At 36.1% G+C, this 16,190-nt stretch overlaps 1 protein-coding gene across 8 annotated transcripts in view; it reads right to left on the reverse strand.

Moving 5' to 3' along the window:
- PARD3B (par-3 family cell polarity regulator beta) overlaps positions 1 to 16,190 on the reverse strand; it is a 392,041-nt gene that overhangs the window by 177,662 nt on the left and 198,189 nt on the right. For all 8 annotated transcript variants that reach the window (XR_010440948.1, XM_064717877.1, XM_064717876.1 and 5 more), the window contains 4 exons: positions 12,012 to 12,182; positions 8,560 to 8,689; positions 2,835 to 2,934; positions 661 to 776 (listed from right to left, as the gene is read on the reverse strand). Coding sequence is in view for 7 of the 8 variants with exons in the window: in XM_064717877.1 (XP_064573947.1) it covers positions 661 to 776; positions 2,835 to 2,934; positions 8,560 to 8,689; positions 12,012 to 12,182 (517 nt within the window). In the remaining variant the exon portion in view is untranslated. The remainder of the gene's footprint in view (positions 1 to 660; positions 777 to 2,834; positions 2,935 to 8,559; positions 8,690 to 12,011; positions 12,183 to 16,190) is intronic.

Below are 16,190 nucleotides of genomic sequence, written 5' to 3' on the forward strand. Positions count from 1 at the left end.
AACCCTCATTAAACATGGCTTGGTTTTTCAGCTGCAATAACCCTTCAATCTTCCACCTGCAAATGTTTTCCTGGTATTGAAAGAGCCTTTTACTTTCTACTTCACCCCCCCACAAGATTTCCTGCATAGCACGGATGGGTAGAGAACCATAACCTTATACCCTTCAAGCATTTATAAAGACCTACTGCAACATTTTGCCTGTGTTTGTCATTGTCAATGAAGAAATAAACAACTTGTGTTAGGAATGTTACCCTTTGTCCAGTGTAGTTTTACAATCATTTATATTTTATAAAAGAAATTATTTTTGTGATTGCTGGCTTTGCTTTGTATTTTAGACATATAAAACTTGTACAGCATTCTTTGAGCTCATTTTTCCATCATTCTCCCTTTTCCTCAGCTAGTATTTCAATACAATGGGCCTTTACAAAAAAATAAAAAAAAAAAAAACCAACCAAACAAAAAACCAACAAACTTTCTTCAGCTCCAATAAAAGTGTATTTGCAAATAGCTGTTAGAGGAGGCTGACCATTGTCCCAGTCACTGTAGCTCTTCTGCAGAACTTACTCCCTGATGTTAAAGAAACAAAAGCAAAGAAACAGAGATGGTGCAGATGGGCTACGGCTAAAAAGCTGACCTATGTGTCACCCCAGCCCTTCTTACCCAGATCCATGCTTTTTGAGGCTTTCAGATTAATTGATTCAGACTGCTTGGCTGGTGTCAAAGATCTGAAGTTGATGTGCTGATCTGTTAAATGCACTGCTGAATTTATGATAGGGCTGTAGAGAGGAAAAAAAAAAAGTTATGTAAAATGTTAAGGTACCAGTTCAAACCACAAGTGAACTAATTAAAGAATGCACAAATATACGTGTTTCTTTCTTCAGTTGCTTACAGCATGCATTTTTCAAATCAGATATTGATCCTCAACTTCCTTTTCTGAGACTTAACACTTTCAGTCACTTGATTTCTCATCACAGACAGAAATATAAATGATCAGCACTAACTTTCTTTTCATTTTGCTTGTTCTATCTAAAAATTGCATTTCCAAATAACATGCTACAGAATGTTAGAAAAATACTACAATGTATCTGGATCAATTCTACTTCATCTGCTAATATAAAATTATTTTATAGCCTTGTACCACTTAAGCAGAGGCTGGAGGTCTTATGGAGCATGCTACAACTGAAGAATTCCAGGGTATTGTGTTTGCTTGCTTTGAATTTTATTTTGCTTTGGTATTTTTTTTTCAATTCTTTTACCTTAAGGCAACTTTCTAAACATTTCAAAATTGCAACCTGAGAGAAACTCCAAGTAACTTTTAGCTCAAAATGCAACAGCTCAATGCAATCTGAAATCCTACGTGTCTCTTTTTTGATTAGAAACAGAAATTATTATTCTTTGAAGTATTCTTAAGCAAGAAAGGATTTGGAAAACCAAAAATATTTAGTTTGAAATAGCTCAAAGGGTTTTGTTTTGCAGTGTCAAAATACTTTCCTAAGTATTTTCCTATTCATTTTGTTGAAATGAAATTTCAGTGAAATCAGTGTGACTTGATACAGCAATTCAATTTCAGGAGAACTTCGGTTCTAAATGGAAAAACAATACAACACTGGAAAATTCAGGGTGAAACAAAGGACCTGTAAATTCATCACCATTTTAATACATCATTAGCATTTAAGAGAATGTTTTTCTGTGAGCTTGCTGGAAAAATTAGGAACACATTCTAACAACCAACTGCAGTTAAGAATGTAATGCTGAATTGCACTGATCTGTGTAGACTTGTTTATCATGTCATATGTACCTGCCTGGGAAACCAGAAATAACAAAATTATTCTAGTGTAATTACTCTACGTTAGCAAAATGAAAATAGATATGCAAGTCTTGTATAAAGCATTCAAGGTATCCATAATAAAATATATCTACTCTTTGATGCAACCAAACACTTAAGGATAGTTTTTACTCACACCCCAGCACACAAGGACAGACACACGGCTACATTTCTAGCTGAAAGGCATACTTCCTTCATAGCATTGCAGTAGATGCATGACTATCAAAATTGAACACACAGCAAATGAGGAAAAAATGTTCAATGGTGCATTTCAGCATCATCATCAGGATTGGTTACATTCCTCATCATCAGGAGAGGCTGAAATTATGCCTTTCATTTGAATCCTGTGCTACTTGAGATAGAGACAATGTGCCATTGTGAACTTCTACATGTTTACTCTTTTTTCTGCACCTCCAAACTTCTGTATTTACTAAGGAAATTGGAGCTTATAGCTGCTATCAAGCATGGCGGGTTTGCAGAAGTATCTGAAAATTCTACCCAATACCTTTACAACTGGTAAAGTGTTCATTAATTTTTCTCCTACACGTTTCAATGTTCAGACTTACTGAAAATTCATTTTGTAATCTCAATAATATCTTCATGTGACATAAGGAGATTCAGTTTCCTACAAACTGTGTTTGGCTTGGACTTTTAAAGCTTTAAGAGACTTGACACAGCATTTACACATTGCACCCACAGTACAGTTTTAAATTAACTTTTTTTTTAATTGGAATTATGCTTTGAGATTTCTTTTTTTGTTTCACTGAACACAAGTCAGGTATCATCTATCATGTATAGCCAGCATACTGCAGCTTATGTACAACTGAAATAAACAACACACTAAATGCTAAAATAACATTCACAGTTTATGTTAAAAGACCTTAGAAGTGACTAAAGAAAGTGGTACAAATTAAAAAAACAAAAGAGGTTTTATAATCAATTAGAACTATTATCACAACCACTACTGAGTAATTAGTGCTGTAACTATTAAGAAGTGCTGAAGTCCAACCTGTGATTATAATCCTCATTCAGCAGATCCTCACTAGGATGTGGTGGGAGAGGTGGAGGTGTTTCATTTTCACCATTGCCATGATCAGAAACTGGAAACTCTGAAACACAATTTAGAAAGGAGTTAAATAACCTGCAGAAACAACTACATTACACCAGTTCACTGACTGATGACTGGAAGGCCTCAAGCAATGCTGAAGTAAATCACAAATTATTCAAATCCCTAAACTAACTAAACTAGAATTAAAATCACACCAAGCAGAAAATACACCCCTTGGGATTTTCCTGAAGAGTTGATTTTCAGATTTGCATATATATAATTAAAGGTAAATATAGGGAAACTTTGTGCTTATAGGAAGTTGAGTGTAAGGCACAAATTGCTTTACTCCATTTTAATGGAGTGCTTTACTCCATTTCTCCATAGCTGCATTCAGACTGATTGCAGGTTCATTATTTCAGTCCCTTTGATGGGGAGCATTTGTCATCTTTGATGTACAGGAGAGAACCATATTCTCAGCAAAGAGATCAGAAGAAGAAAAATTTCTATTATTCCATAGCAAGAGAATAAAGAGGCATTTCTTAATTACAGACGTCACCTTCCTATTACTGCAACTCCTTCTCTACCTTTACAAACAACATCCAGCTAACACTAGAAAATTACTTTTTACAAAGACAAATATAAACTCAAACCATTCAGTGGTTTGCTAAGCAACAACACTTAAATACCTGCAATATTTAGTAAGACTGCTGTGCTCACTGTAGGCTAGCTCATTACTGTCCTATAAATCCACTTCTCATCCCAAAGGTACCATCTAAGAAAAAGTCCTTCCATTTTTCAATGTAGAATATGTCTTAACCCCTCCCAAACTTAATAGGAAACATGGACACTTCCTTGGGTTTCAATGGCAGGTAAGCAATCTAATAATAACGACATGCCACACTTTAATGTGACCTGTTCTGTTGCATGGAATGTTGGCAGTCTTTCTGTACAATTCTGTCTGAAAGCACTAACCTAACCTGAGAGAAAAAGGGTTGGCAAGGAGGGATCAAAGGAGAAAGCAACAGATTATATTTATGTGATAAGAGCACTTATTATAGCAAACAAAAAATATTAGGGAAAAAAATTCCAACCAAGAACTCCCCAAAAAAACCAAACAAAAAACAACCCCCACAAGCCTACACTATTGGCTCAAGGATCCTATAAAATTCCTATTGGCTGGATAGCCTTCTAATATAAAATAGCTCAAACCCTGTATCTCAGGAAATGTGTAAGGATCATCAAAAGAAAGTGAGGATAAGCAGATGAGGAAGAAAGCTTTAATGAGACCTTAAAAATGACTGTCAGTCTGATGTAAAGTACAGGTATGCTACCTTACATATACACATGGACTTCTTGCACTGCAATGCCCATTCTTTCAGGTTTGAATATAACAACAGGAAACAAATGAGAAGTAAAAGGCAAGTCCTCACAGGAAAAACAAGTTAGAACAAAAGAGAAACTCATATTGTTCAATGTGATACCAACTGTAATTACCAAAAGGAAGGAGACTGTGAAGTTCTGCAAAAAGGCTGCAGGACATGAGTAAGAAATGCAAGTGAAATTCCCTGTCAGAGACTGCAAAGTGATGCACTCCTGAGACTTACACAAAGGCTCTTATGGCTCTGTAACAGTACATCAGATGTGCACTGGATTGTTCTTCCAACATATGCTTAGGAAAGTCAAAGGGAGGCAGTCATTTACAAGTGCAAAAAAGATCAAACACTCCAACCAGAACTCAATAATTAATGGTCTGCCTCATTTTTAAACAGTGTCTAAGGTTTCATTCTTCCTGTCTGAAAAATTATGTAGTATAATTCAGAAGCATACTAAAAAGCTAGCAAGGATAGTTGGACACAGGTACAAACGCTCCTAACAAGGACCACAGATTAGGATTCTTTAGTTTAGAGAAAGAAGCAATAAAAGGAAATACAAGAGGGGTCTATGAAACTGTAACAGCTATGCTCAGAGTGACAAGGAAGCTCCCACTGTCTCATGCACAGTAAGAAGGCGGCAACCAGTTTAACTTTCTGGTAGCACACCTAGGACAAACACAAAGTAGTGTTTTCCACAGAATTCACTGCCATGAAGATATTTTGGAAAAAACAATTTAAATAAGACTAAGAAGTGTACCAAAAGTTAGAGATGCACCCATGGCCCAATGGTCCAGACAGTACCTTTGACTTAGGAGGTCCCTAAACCACTGAGTATCAAAAGAAGGAAAGAGATGCTTGATGGAAAAAATTTAACACCTCCACCCAAAAAAAGAAAAGGGAAAAAAGCCCAACAAAATAAAACCCCGAAAAAAGGAAAAAACCCCTAAACCCACAAAACCCCAACCAACTAAAAAGAAATAGAACTACACCACATTTACACTGTGGTTAGCCTTTCTGAGCAGACTCCTATAGCCATGGCAAGAGACTGAGTATATAATGTAGCTATACTAACTTAGATTCACAGTAATTGGTATGTCATTTCACCAAGGCTGTTTGATCATGGGCTACCACTGGTATTTTTCTTACAGTAACAAAAGAATATACACAGAAAAAGTCAGACTTCCTCAGTGAATCGGAAATGATCACAAGGGATTACAGCTCCCAGTAAAATGGGAGCAGGAGCCAGAGAACGAGAGAATTTAACCTAAGGGGCAGTCACTGGCTCCACGTTCAAGACCTCAGGAAATGACCCTAACAGATCCAGATAAATCTAAGTACTGAACAAAATGCATTGAATTTTCAGATATTAAATAGACTAAGAGTAAAAAAGAGTAACTCAGGGGGAGTAAAAACTGAGTCTATTTACAAGACATGCGCAGCATTTACAAGGAAAATCCAAATAATTAAAAATTTCACTTCTTAATTTTCTATGTTGATGTTACCACATATGTATGAAAACAGAGGTGCTTGTACAACCATAAGGATTCAGCAGTCTCTGGTAGTAGAGAAAGTTTGATTATTTTGCTACTTAACAGAGAGATGACAGCATTTTCCCTATAACTATTTATAATATAGGGTTATAAGAAATATATCAGAACCTCTAATGAAACACATTCCAGTAATCTTTCAACACCAGAAATGTAAAGCTCCTGGCACTGAAGTACCAATTCTCAAAGAGATTGCTCTAAAAAACACCGTGAAACAGCTTGGCAGCAAAAGAAGTGAGGACCTGAAGGCAGCAAGTGTTATTCATGCAAAAATAGAACAAACACTGGCATTTCAATATTGGATCACTATTCCCTCCCCCTTTATTTAAATATCCACAGGCAAGACAAAATTTAATGTTTTGGCTATAAGCACTTTTCCCTAGACATTAGTTTTTCTTGCTCATGTATAATAAAAAAGACTCTTAAAACAGACAGCAATATTAGCAGGCCAAGCTTCAGTGTATTTTTGCTGAGCTTTTATAAGAATTTTATTGGTAGGAGCAGTGAATGGTACTGGAAATAACTTATTAGAAAACATTAATTAAGAAAGTGACATTTTTTGAAACATAATACGGCTCCTACATTAAATTCTTACATCAGATCCCATACTATGTTAAAAATATCTGTTTTACTATTCTTTGCAAAAATGTACCAACTGCATTCTATGTTCAAGATGTGGATAGCACACTGTGAGCATGTATAAGGATCTGTTCCTGCCTGACACAAGAAGCTCACTGGGTCTGTGGCTCATGTCCTTAAACAGACACACAACCTCAAGTTCATAAAGGAGGGTTGCGCACAGGAAAAATGTTTCACCCTTACAGATGCTTTGAAACACTGAGGACAAAACTTTTTAAGAAACAATGCAAAAAAGTACTTAAACCAGTGATACAAGGAAACAGGTGACAGGCTCATATGGAAAGCAGAATGAGCATGAGCTCAATAATAATTAATACTATGATTTCAAAATAAGATAAATTAGTCTCACACATCACAGAAATGTGTAAAGCCCAAATTGTCTTTCACCAAAACAATTCCTTATCAGTGCTGTCCCGCAATCCTCCTGCTACAAGTGCCTGTACAGTTTTCCATTAAGATCACTGAAATTTTACTCATCAAACAACAAATCTTCAATAGAAATTGCAATACAACGATATCCTGAGCAAGTGGTAGCAACCTCTTTGTCATCTCTTGTCCACTGACTCCAATTGCAGTCACTTCCCAAGCCATGATTGTGAAGACCCAGCCATGCCAAATTCTCCTTGTGCCAGCAGCACTCCAAAGCTTCCTTTTGACATCTCACACATTCTCCTCTGAGGCCATCACTTTTTTTGCTATAATGCCTTCTTACCATAATTCTTTAATTAAAAAGATGCCTATTTAAAATAATTTTATGACTGAGCTGAAAACTAGCCATCCTGATTTCTGGATTGCACTTGAAGAATCCTTATCTGAAAGTACAACTCTTCCACGTACTTTGTTTGGAATTCAAGTGACAGGTTAGCAGTTGCCATTCAACTGCATCAATGGCTTTAGAGCATTTGCTTTTATGATTTTTAAGGAAGCATTTAAAGGTATTTGCTGCTCTCTGATACTATCTTTGCTAATGCCCAACTCTACAGAGCAGGCTAGTTCCAAGGATTGAACCCTTTTCTCCTGAAACTATAGAATGAGTGTAAATTCCATACAAGAAAAACATAAGGTAGACCTAAGCAAAAGGATCTGATCTTTGAATGTTTACAGTGCTTCAGACTATACCTAATTCTTTTCCTGGAGACACACTATGAAAATATTGAAGTCAACACAAATAAGTTACCCCTAAATTCCATAGGAGTTTCTCTTGAATTTTACAGATAAGGGCTCTTCGGTTTTGATTAAAAGTACCCCACACAGTCATCACAGCAGCCTATGATATTACTTTTTGCAGGCTACCATGATTCCACAGTTGTCTAGGAAAATGGGAAAGATCATGCATAATTCAACTACATCAAAGAAAATCTTTTTTTCCTACTGAAAAGTATTTAGCTATGTGCTTGACTTGAAGAATGAGAGCACACTTAAAAGGATAGGGGGTCAAGACCATCTCAAATACTTAAACTTCTCAAATAACTAGTACCTTGCTGAGTCAGGAGCAAATTGGACAGATAGTACTGTATGCCATCAGAAATGAAAAAAAGAAAGGAAAAGAAATGGCCTTAAATGCTCTTACTGGTATGCTTCCATATGCTCGCACATGTAGGTTTTCTTTGCACAATTTACACAACTACCTAATGCTTTTTAATGAGTTCATTAATATAATTCCAATTTGTAAATTAAGGGAATGTTTCTAACCTTTGAACAAATTTTACCTTAAAGTCTAAAATAAGCAAGTGCACTTTTCAAACATCATGTTTTAGTATAAATTAATTAAGCTTATAATAACCTAGGACATAATCTAGAAATTAAATGTAAAAATCATTGCGCTCATTAAAGATATATAGAAAATAAACATTTTGACAACATATATTTTGCACTCATCATTTGTTTTTTATCCAGCCTTACGTGTTGGGGCAGCGAGCTAGAAACTGTTACTTAAACTGGAATTTGTGCCAGGAATCTCATTCACAACTTCTGAATCAGCTCTCCCACCCTCGCTGGATCTTCAAGCCTCAAAGTAACATAGTGTGCACTTACTCTAATTAACTGCTTTTGGTGGCTGTGGATTTCAGGAAACAAAACCACAAAGCACTCTCTCTCTCAGCAAAGAGATGGGTATGTAGAGACTACCTTTTATTCCTTCCTGCAGACCGCATGTTACAAATTGCTGGAGAATGGTATCATTGCGTCGCGAAGCAGCTGCGAAGTTATGACTCCCATCAAAGGCTGATTTTTGAAAGACTCCCTGGTCTGACCGTTCCTAAGGGAAAAACAGAACCACACATTGCAACACAAAATTTACATAGTCAACAATGCAGAAGAGCATCCATCACTGCAGACAGTGCATGGACACTGTGATATAATGCGTTCACTGTATATTGCCTCCTCTCAAATGAGAAACTTGAGAGAGTTCTTCAAAACTGCAGGCTGATTTTGCTCACCATTGAAATAACATCCAAGCAATAACAACCATTAAGAATGATGCACAAAAACGAAGATTTTTTTTTTATGACCCACAACTGGCTTCATTCAAATTCTCCATCTGGGAGGGCAGCTTGTGACATTGTCAACACAAGAACATGGGCAATGCCAATGGTATTTTTCTGCCAGCCAGCTGGTTCCCTTCTCCCCGAGACTGAGTGCATATGTTCTGATGATCACACACTAGAACAGTTTTGCAAGTAAGGAGTTACACCAAACTCCCAAACGCAGGTCTTCTGGCTAGCAGCTAAACAAACTTCTGTCACACCTCTAGTCAGCTTTTCTTTTGAGACATTTCCTACCCCCCACCCCCATACATGCCATAGTGCCTAATTTATTCTCCTGAGCAGTTGCTCAAAGGAAAAAAGTTGGGGAAAAAAAAAAAATAAAAATCACAGTTTCTAAAGCTGGGACAGACCCAGAAAGACATTTCCGTAGTCATTATTCAGGGAAAACCAAAAACCCACACAGAGGAAATATTATGGCTAGCTTTCAAAGCAACCTTTAGATGTTCTGTGATTTTATATCTGTTTTTTTGAAGTGAGATCCAACTGGTTTCTATTTTTAAACTGCATGTTCATTATGTCAGCAAATGTTATACTAAATATACATATTTTTAAACTCCATAGTCATATCTACAGAAGAAATGCATGTATCTAACCCATGTTATTTTTAAAATGATGCAAGAAGCTTGCTATATTGGCAAGTGATTGCCTGCAAACCAAGACATAAGGAAGGACAGCATGTTACACCTCCTTGCAACCTGTTTTTCAAGCTTAACAACAAAAATAAAATAATGTAACTTAAAAAAAATAAAATTGTAATAAAATAGTGATTGAATAAAAACAATTAAAATAAGCTTAATAAAATGGAAAAATTGCACGTTAGAACAGAAATCAGTGCTGAGATACTCATGGTGACAATATGGCTTCAAATTTAAGCTTAGTGGACAGGCAGCATGTGTAAAATTCTCTTTTCCTCATTGCAGAATCAGCCATTTGAAAAGGGTATTTTCAACCTCCATACAGAAGCACACACACACCATACAGACACTGACAGTTGTGTTTCCTCTTGAAACTGGAGTCTTCAGTTTACATCAGCTTCCTTAGGTTGTAAAGTCCACGTTTACTGCTTTTTTAAACTATCCACTGGAGACACAGTGGGATAAGGAGCCTTGAAATAACAGCAACAACAAATCTGCTTTTCCAGCTCTTTGATAAATGACACAATCAATATCCCAACAACTGATCAGTAACCAACTTAATTCAAGTATTCAGCTTATAAAACATAGCTGTCATGGAAGACCTCCATTAGTGTCCTGCCCAATAAAAACAATAATGCATTTCTAAACATATTGTCCTTCTGCCAAGCTGCGATGCAGTGCTCGGGTAGCTGTTTTGGGGAAAGGGAAGAATGGGCACCAGCCCATTTCTGCTGCAGTCTCCAGACTCAAATGGAATTACAATTGAACGCAAAGACTACCCTATAAAAATTAATTCCTGTCTAAAATGAATTTGATTCAATCAAGACCTCATTATGCATTCTTCATAGGGCATGAGTCAAGATTATTTACCTCCTTCATACATCTGGATAATATTCAAAACTATACACTTAACTATAAAAAGCATCCTCATATTCTACTAGGTCAATCTGATGTTTGATTGGAAGCTTTTTAAAAAGAAGTAGCTTCAGCTTTAGCAGAACTGAAGTTTCTTTGAAGGTGGGCTATCTTTCTTATATCCCAAAAGTGCACAATAAATATAACATATACGTCATAATTCTTCCTTACAGCAGGATGCTCTCACATATAAAAGGAAAGCAAAAATGTGTTTTCCTCTAACATCTTCCAGAATAGCTAATGGATACTTTTCATATTTTCCTGGCACAATTGACATCATAAGGCTTTTCCAAAGCATCCTCCCAACAAAATAAGAGTGTAATATTTGGGAAGTCATATATTCCTAAATCCATTTCTCAATCAATAAATGATGCTAGTAAATTACATAGAAAGTTATCAGAAAAATATTTAAGAACCAATTAAATTACAAGACACCTGCATCCTCTTCCTTCCTCTGGAATTTTATGCAAATACAGCCAGAAACAAGATAGTTCTCAAAATGTTCCAGCAATGCTCATTAAATAAGAAGGCTGAAATAACTTGGAATTCTATAATGAGATTTATTACAACCTTTTACACCCCAAATCTACTTGTATGTACTTTCATTTTAAAGAACACTACCACTATTTAAAGCTTTATAAAATATTTGCTCAAAGGTTAAAATTAAAACTGGAGTGACTAGAAAAGGCAGACAGCATACGTGTATATTATCTATGTAAAGATGAGAAAAGAGTGTGCATATGTGTGTGCATGCATGAATGAAAGAGAGCAAGGGAGATCATAAAATCAATCTTTTTTTGAAATAAGTAGAGACTAGCAAACATCAATTTATATGATGTCTAGAAAACGTAATAGTTAAAAATGCCTTTCTTTCCTTATTTTGTTACCTTACTTAAACAGATTTTATCTTAATCAACTCAGAAACCCATCCTGAAGAAATGTTCATCTGACAAGGAAAAGTAAAATATTTCATACCTTGAAGGTCAAGAGAAAAAGGAAAAAAAAAAAAAAAAAAGAGCAAGTCCAGGAAAACACACTCAAAAAAATACATTAAGTACTAATGAAAAAGAAAAAGCAAGAGTAAAGGAAAATCACAGTCATACTAAGATATTCAGGTCTCTGATTATAGCAACAAATGAAATCAGAATAATTTAAATTGCCTGTATCCAAGCAATTGCCTTGAGGAGATATCAGATAGTCAAAACTACATCAATACATTTATCCTAAATTAACTTGTTTTGGAATCATATTTTCTTTTGCTCCAATACCTGTTGAATCAAAATAAGAGGCAACTTTTAGTCTCAACAAGCACAGCAAGATGAGAAGATATCAACCAGAAACAATTTGTGAGTCCTCTCTCCAGGGGAGAATTAATTCTGCCACGAGAAGCTCTCTGTGACCAAGACTTGAGCCATCCTCTCTGATGTGCAAAACCACTGGGACTGGAACAACACTGATCTAATAAATGCATATACTGCCTCACCTCTGTGTGCACCTCCAGCCTGCGGAGCACGACCAGCTGGATCCTGCCCCGAATGTTGCCCTCCATGGACATGGAGCGCCTGAGCGTTTCCATGGCCTCGTGGTTGGACTTGCCCAGGAGCGACTCCCCGTTGACAGCAACCAGCTGATCATTCACTCGCAAACGACCGTCCTGCGAGCGACAGACAGAGACAATTTCAGAAACCCCAGGGATTATTAAGAAGAGGTGCTACATATAAAGCACGATGCAGACAATCAGACATTGCTCCTGTAACTTAATAAATAAAAGAATGGACAGTGCCAGAAATAACTTTCTTTTCAGTAACTGGCAATTGTCTCCCTCTATTCACAAAACTTTTGTAAAGAGTTTATACTGCAAATACAAACATAGCCATTCATGCACAGACTGCTCTTTTTCTTGCATTTGCCGTTTATTTGTATCAGTTAAAACAAGTAAATAATTAAGAAAAAACCCAAACCAAACACGCAAAACCAAAATAGTACAAACCACACAAAAAACGACCCACCCACCCCATCCTCAAAAAAAGGGAAAAGCAGCTTTTAGTTAGTTTAATGGGCTCACACTATAACTATTAGTACCCACACTGCAACCACAAAGGAGTGCTATAATGTATTTTTTATGCATAATTATCTGCTATTAAGATCAGGTAAAACATAGCTCAAAAAATTTTGTCTTACAATCTTATTGGTGTGTATCTTGTCACAATTCTCATGCCATCACATGGGCCAGCGTCTTCAGTACAGAATGGTCACTAAAACTTAAGCATCCTTACTAATTAACGCTATCCCCATTTTACAACATTCAAAACTGCTGCCAGTAACAAAATTAGGGTTGAGCCATATCAAGTAATCTATGCTTTGAAAAAGTAATTCAGCTTCATTTGCCAAGGTGACATTTGTGAGTGTAATAAAATTGTGGACACTGCTATTTTGTGATTTAGGAGTCCTATTGCTGTTGTCATTATGATCTGTGATTTATTTCTTTTCATAAAACAGCATACCATGGACATTTCTCTCTAACCAGAAAATAAGGTCTATTTAATTGAGACAGAGGAATTTCTTTCAAAGCTTGTCAAGTTTGCAATTATCAGGCTAGCATTAGACCTCAAACAAGGAGGAGGAGGAGAAAGAAACCAAAGATGTCTGATAGAAGGTGGTGAAGAAACCGTAACAAGGAAGATCCTGCACAGAAGTACAATGCTTAGTTGAATCTGATTCACAGGTTCAGCACAAACTCTTCATAAGGCACTCATCTGAACTGTTTACATATTTCATGCGTCTGAGCAGTACAAAATATATATACTGATTTCTATTTTTTTCTGTAACTAAGATGTTCAATTCACTATTCTGCTACTGCTGCCAAGTCGAAGTCATTTTTGAGTGACTTTCAGTAGCTGTGACACACCCAGATTTATTAAGTGTTATTTTTGTTGGAACCGCATATCATCATTACTACAGCAGAGAACAGATAACCACAAAGCTGAAAAAAACCAGTATATAACAAAATCCAAAATAAACTGGGATGGACAAGAAGATGGAAAGAAATAATTAGGAGACAAGCCACTCTGAGAAGGAAAATTAGGAAAAATAAAACATTTCTTGAGAGGGTGTGGCAATGGAGGATAGAAAATGGAGAGGCCATTTGGAAGATATACTGAAACTCTCCCACCTCTCTGCTGAATATTTTATGCCAACTTAAATGTACATACAGCCAAAGTCAGTAAGTTAACCTCACTCTTTCTCTATATACAAATGATCCCATCGCAAGAGGGGAGACAAGGGTTAAAATTACTGAACCCAACATTTTATTATTTGCACATGTTTTAATTCCTCTGTGTCCAATGAAAATTTGCTGAAATGAATGGAGCTATTCAGAGCAACAAGAGTTTGAGAAAAACAAAATTTATTTTTTGTAAATTTCTGTAAAACGTTGAAAATTTTACAGGTCTTCATGTCCTCCCCCTATGGTCCTACAGTTTCTTGGATTATTGTCTTTCCTTTCTGGAAAAAATACTATAATGTATTAAATATCTGTTAAAGTCTGTTTCTAAAGTCTATACAAATACAATGCCAAATGCATCTTGTCACAACTACATCACTTAAGTATGCAACTGTCCTGAACACAGCACACATTTTTAAACTAATCACTGAGCCTCACAAAGTTCTGTATTGGCCCAATTTTCAATTTTTCTTGTAGTACTTTTGTATGAGACTTCATTTATATTTTAATTACATTACTTCTTAAAAGGCTTCTTTTGATACATCTGCCCTTCTTGCCCCTCTGTTATGTGCAGCATTTACATGAAAAATTCAACTTGAATTTGACACTTCAATTGCGATAGAAGAAAAAAAATGTGCATCATTCATAAATATTGATCAACCACACTTGCTAAGTCACCTATATAAGCCAGGCTGGAAGACAGCTGAATGCTGTTTTCACACAACAGGCAGACGTTACTTCACAGAAAAACCTTTCGCCTCTTTAGAGACCAGGAAAAAAAAAACAACCCACGTCTAAACAGTTTCCAAACACAGATTTTCACATCCCTTGTGTTATGGCCTGGTTTGGAAGCCTGAACTGCATGAAAATCTGCTTGGCTCAAAACAAGCTAAATGTTGTTTTAACACGTTTCTTCTTTCATCTCTGAGAGGTAGGTTTCTTTGTGGCTTTTGAGCAGGAAAACAACATTTGGCATTTCAGCAGAACAGTTTTCAAATGCCATCTCTGGAACTGCAAGTGAGTTATCCTAATAGAAGCTGATGTTACTCTTCCTCACTTATTAAAAAAATGCTGGGTTTTTTATGACAACTCACAGCAAGGGGCAGAATCCACTACCACATGGCTGCCATATTCTCACAGTCATTCACAAGACTCCCACTATTTACAGTAGAGCAGGAAGATACAATGCCATGATCTTCAGGGACTTATCTTTTTAATCAAGGCACAATAAGCTATTTCCCTTATCACACCAATGACATTTCTGTCAGAAATGCCCTAATGGCAATTATTGGAATTATCCGATTTCTCCATCCACTGCACATAACGAGCAACATTTATTGCAGCACTCAGAAGGACCAAGGATGTTTGAGTTACACCATTTTCCTTTGAACAAATGCACACATAGAAAATATTACATAATTTCTTATAATGGCTCTGTTTCATTTCAGCTGCAGTGGACTGCAAGTACCGGATCCTCAGGAACACATTGTGAATGAAAAGCGAAGATGTCTTGAGGTGCGCAAGGCTGAAATCCCCAAAGTTGGGGGAATAAACTCAGGCAACTGTTTGTTTTCTTCACATGAAAGGCTCTGCCTAAGTAAAAATATCAAGTAATCCAGTAACCTCTTTATCTTAGAGATGTTAAAAAATAGATGCTAAGTAGGGACATAATGGTTGAATCAACAAAAGCAACTGGTTTTATTCCTGTGGGATACAGTGTTAGAATACAAACCTGGAATTTTTAAGACTTTTTTTTGTTTGATTTTGTAGGAAGAGCATTAAAGAGGACTGAGTCTTACTGCAGCAGGTATGATGCTACATACATTTTCTAGAACCTTTAGCTAGGACAAAAGAATAATCATAAAAGACAGAATACTTCAGTTTTCCATTATGATTTTTAAAATGTCCCCTACTACACTTTACAATGCCACTAACACATTAGAGCTAGATTAATGTGTTTATATATCAAAAAAATTAAAAATATTAGCCTCTCTTCAGACCTTGGATCAAGGCAATAACAAGTAATGGTAACATAAAAAGATGGTGTGCATCTCACAGTCTACTCTTCATTCTAAGAAACACAGGGGTAAAAGAAATTTAATGTCTCAAAACCTTTATACAGCATTAGAAGGATTGAGCAATTACTTATCAGTGAAACAAATGTGTTGAAATTCTATGTATTACATTTCTTCTTCTGAGGACAAGCAGTGACTATAAAGACAAGGGGATAAAGTTCATACTTCTATTAGCATGATACACCAATATCGAAAAAAATTTAAATTCTGAATGCAGAAGTGATAAATAGTGAAAGAATTCTCATGTCAGTGAGATTAAGAATTCCGCCTGTGACTGTTTCCCAAGAAAGCACTGTACACTGAAAAGCAAATGCACATGTCTTAATCCATAATAATCCATTTCAGAGAATACCAATGAAAAGCA

Source organism: Zonotrichia leucophrys, chromosome 7 (genome assembly GCF_028769735.1).
Source record: "Zonotrichia leucophrys gambelii isolate GWCS_2022_RI chromosome 7, RI_Zleu_2.0, whole genome shotgun sequence".
Lineage (NCBI taxonomy): Eukaryota > Metazoa > Chordata > Aves > Passeriformes > Passerellidae > Zonotrichia > Zonotrichia leucophrys.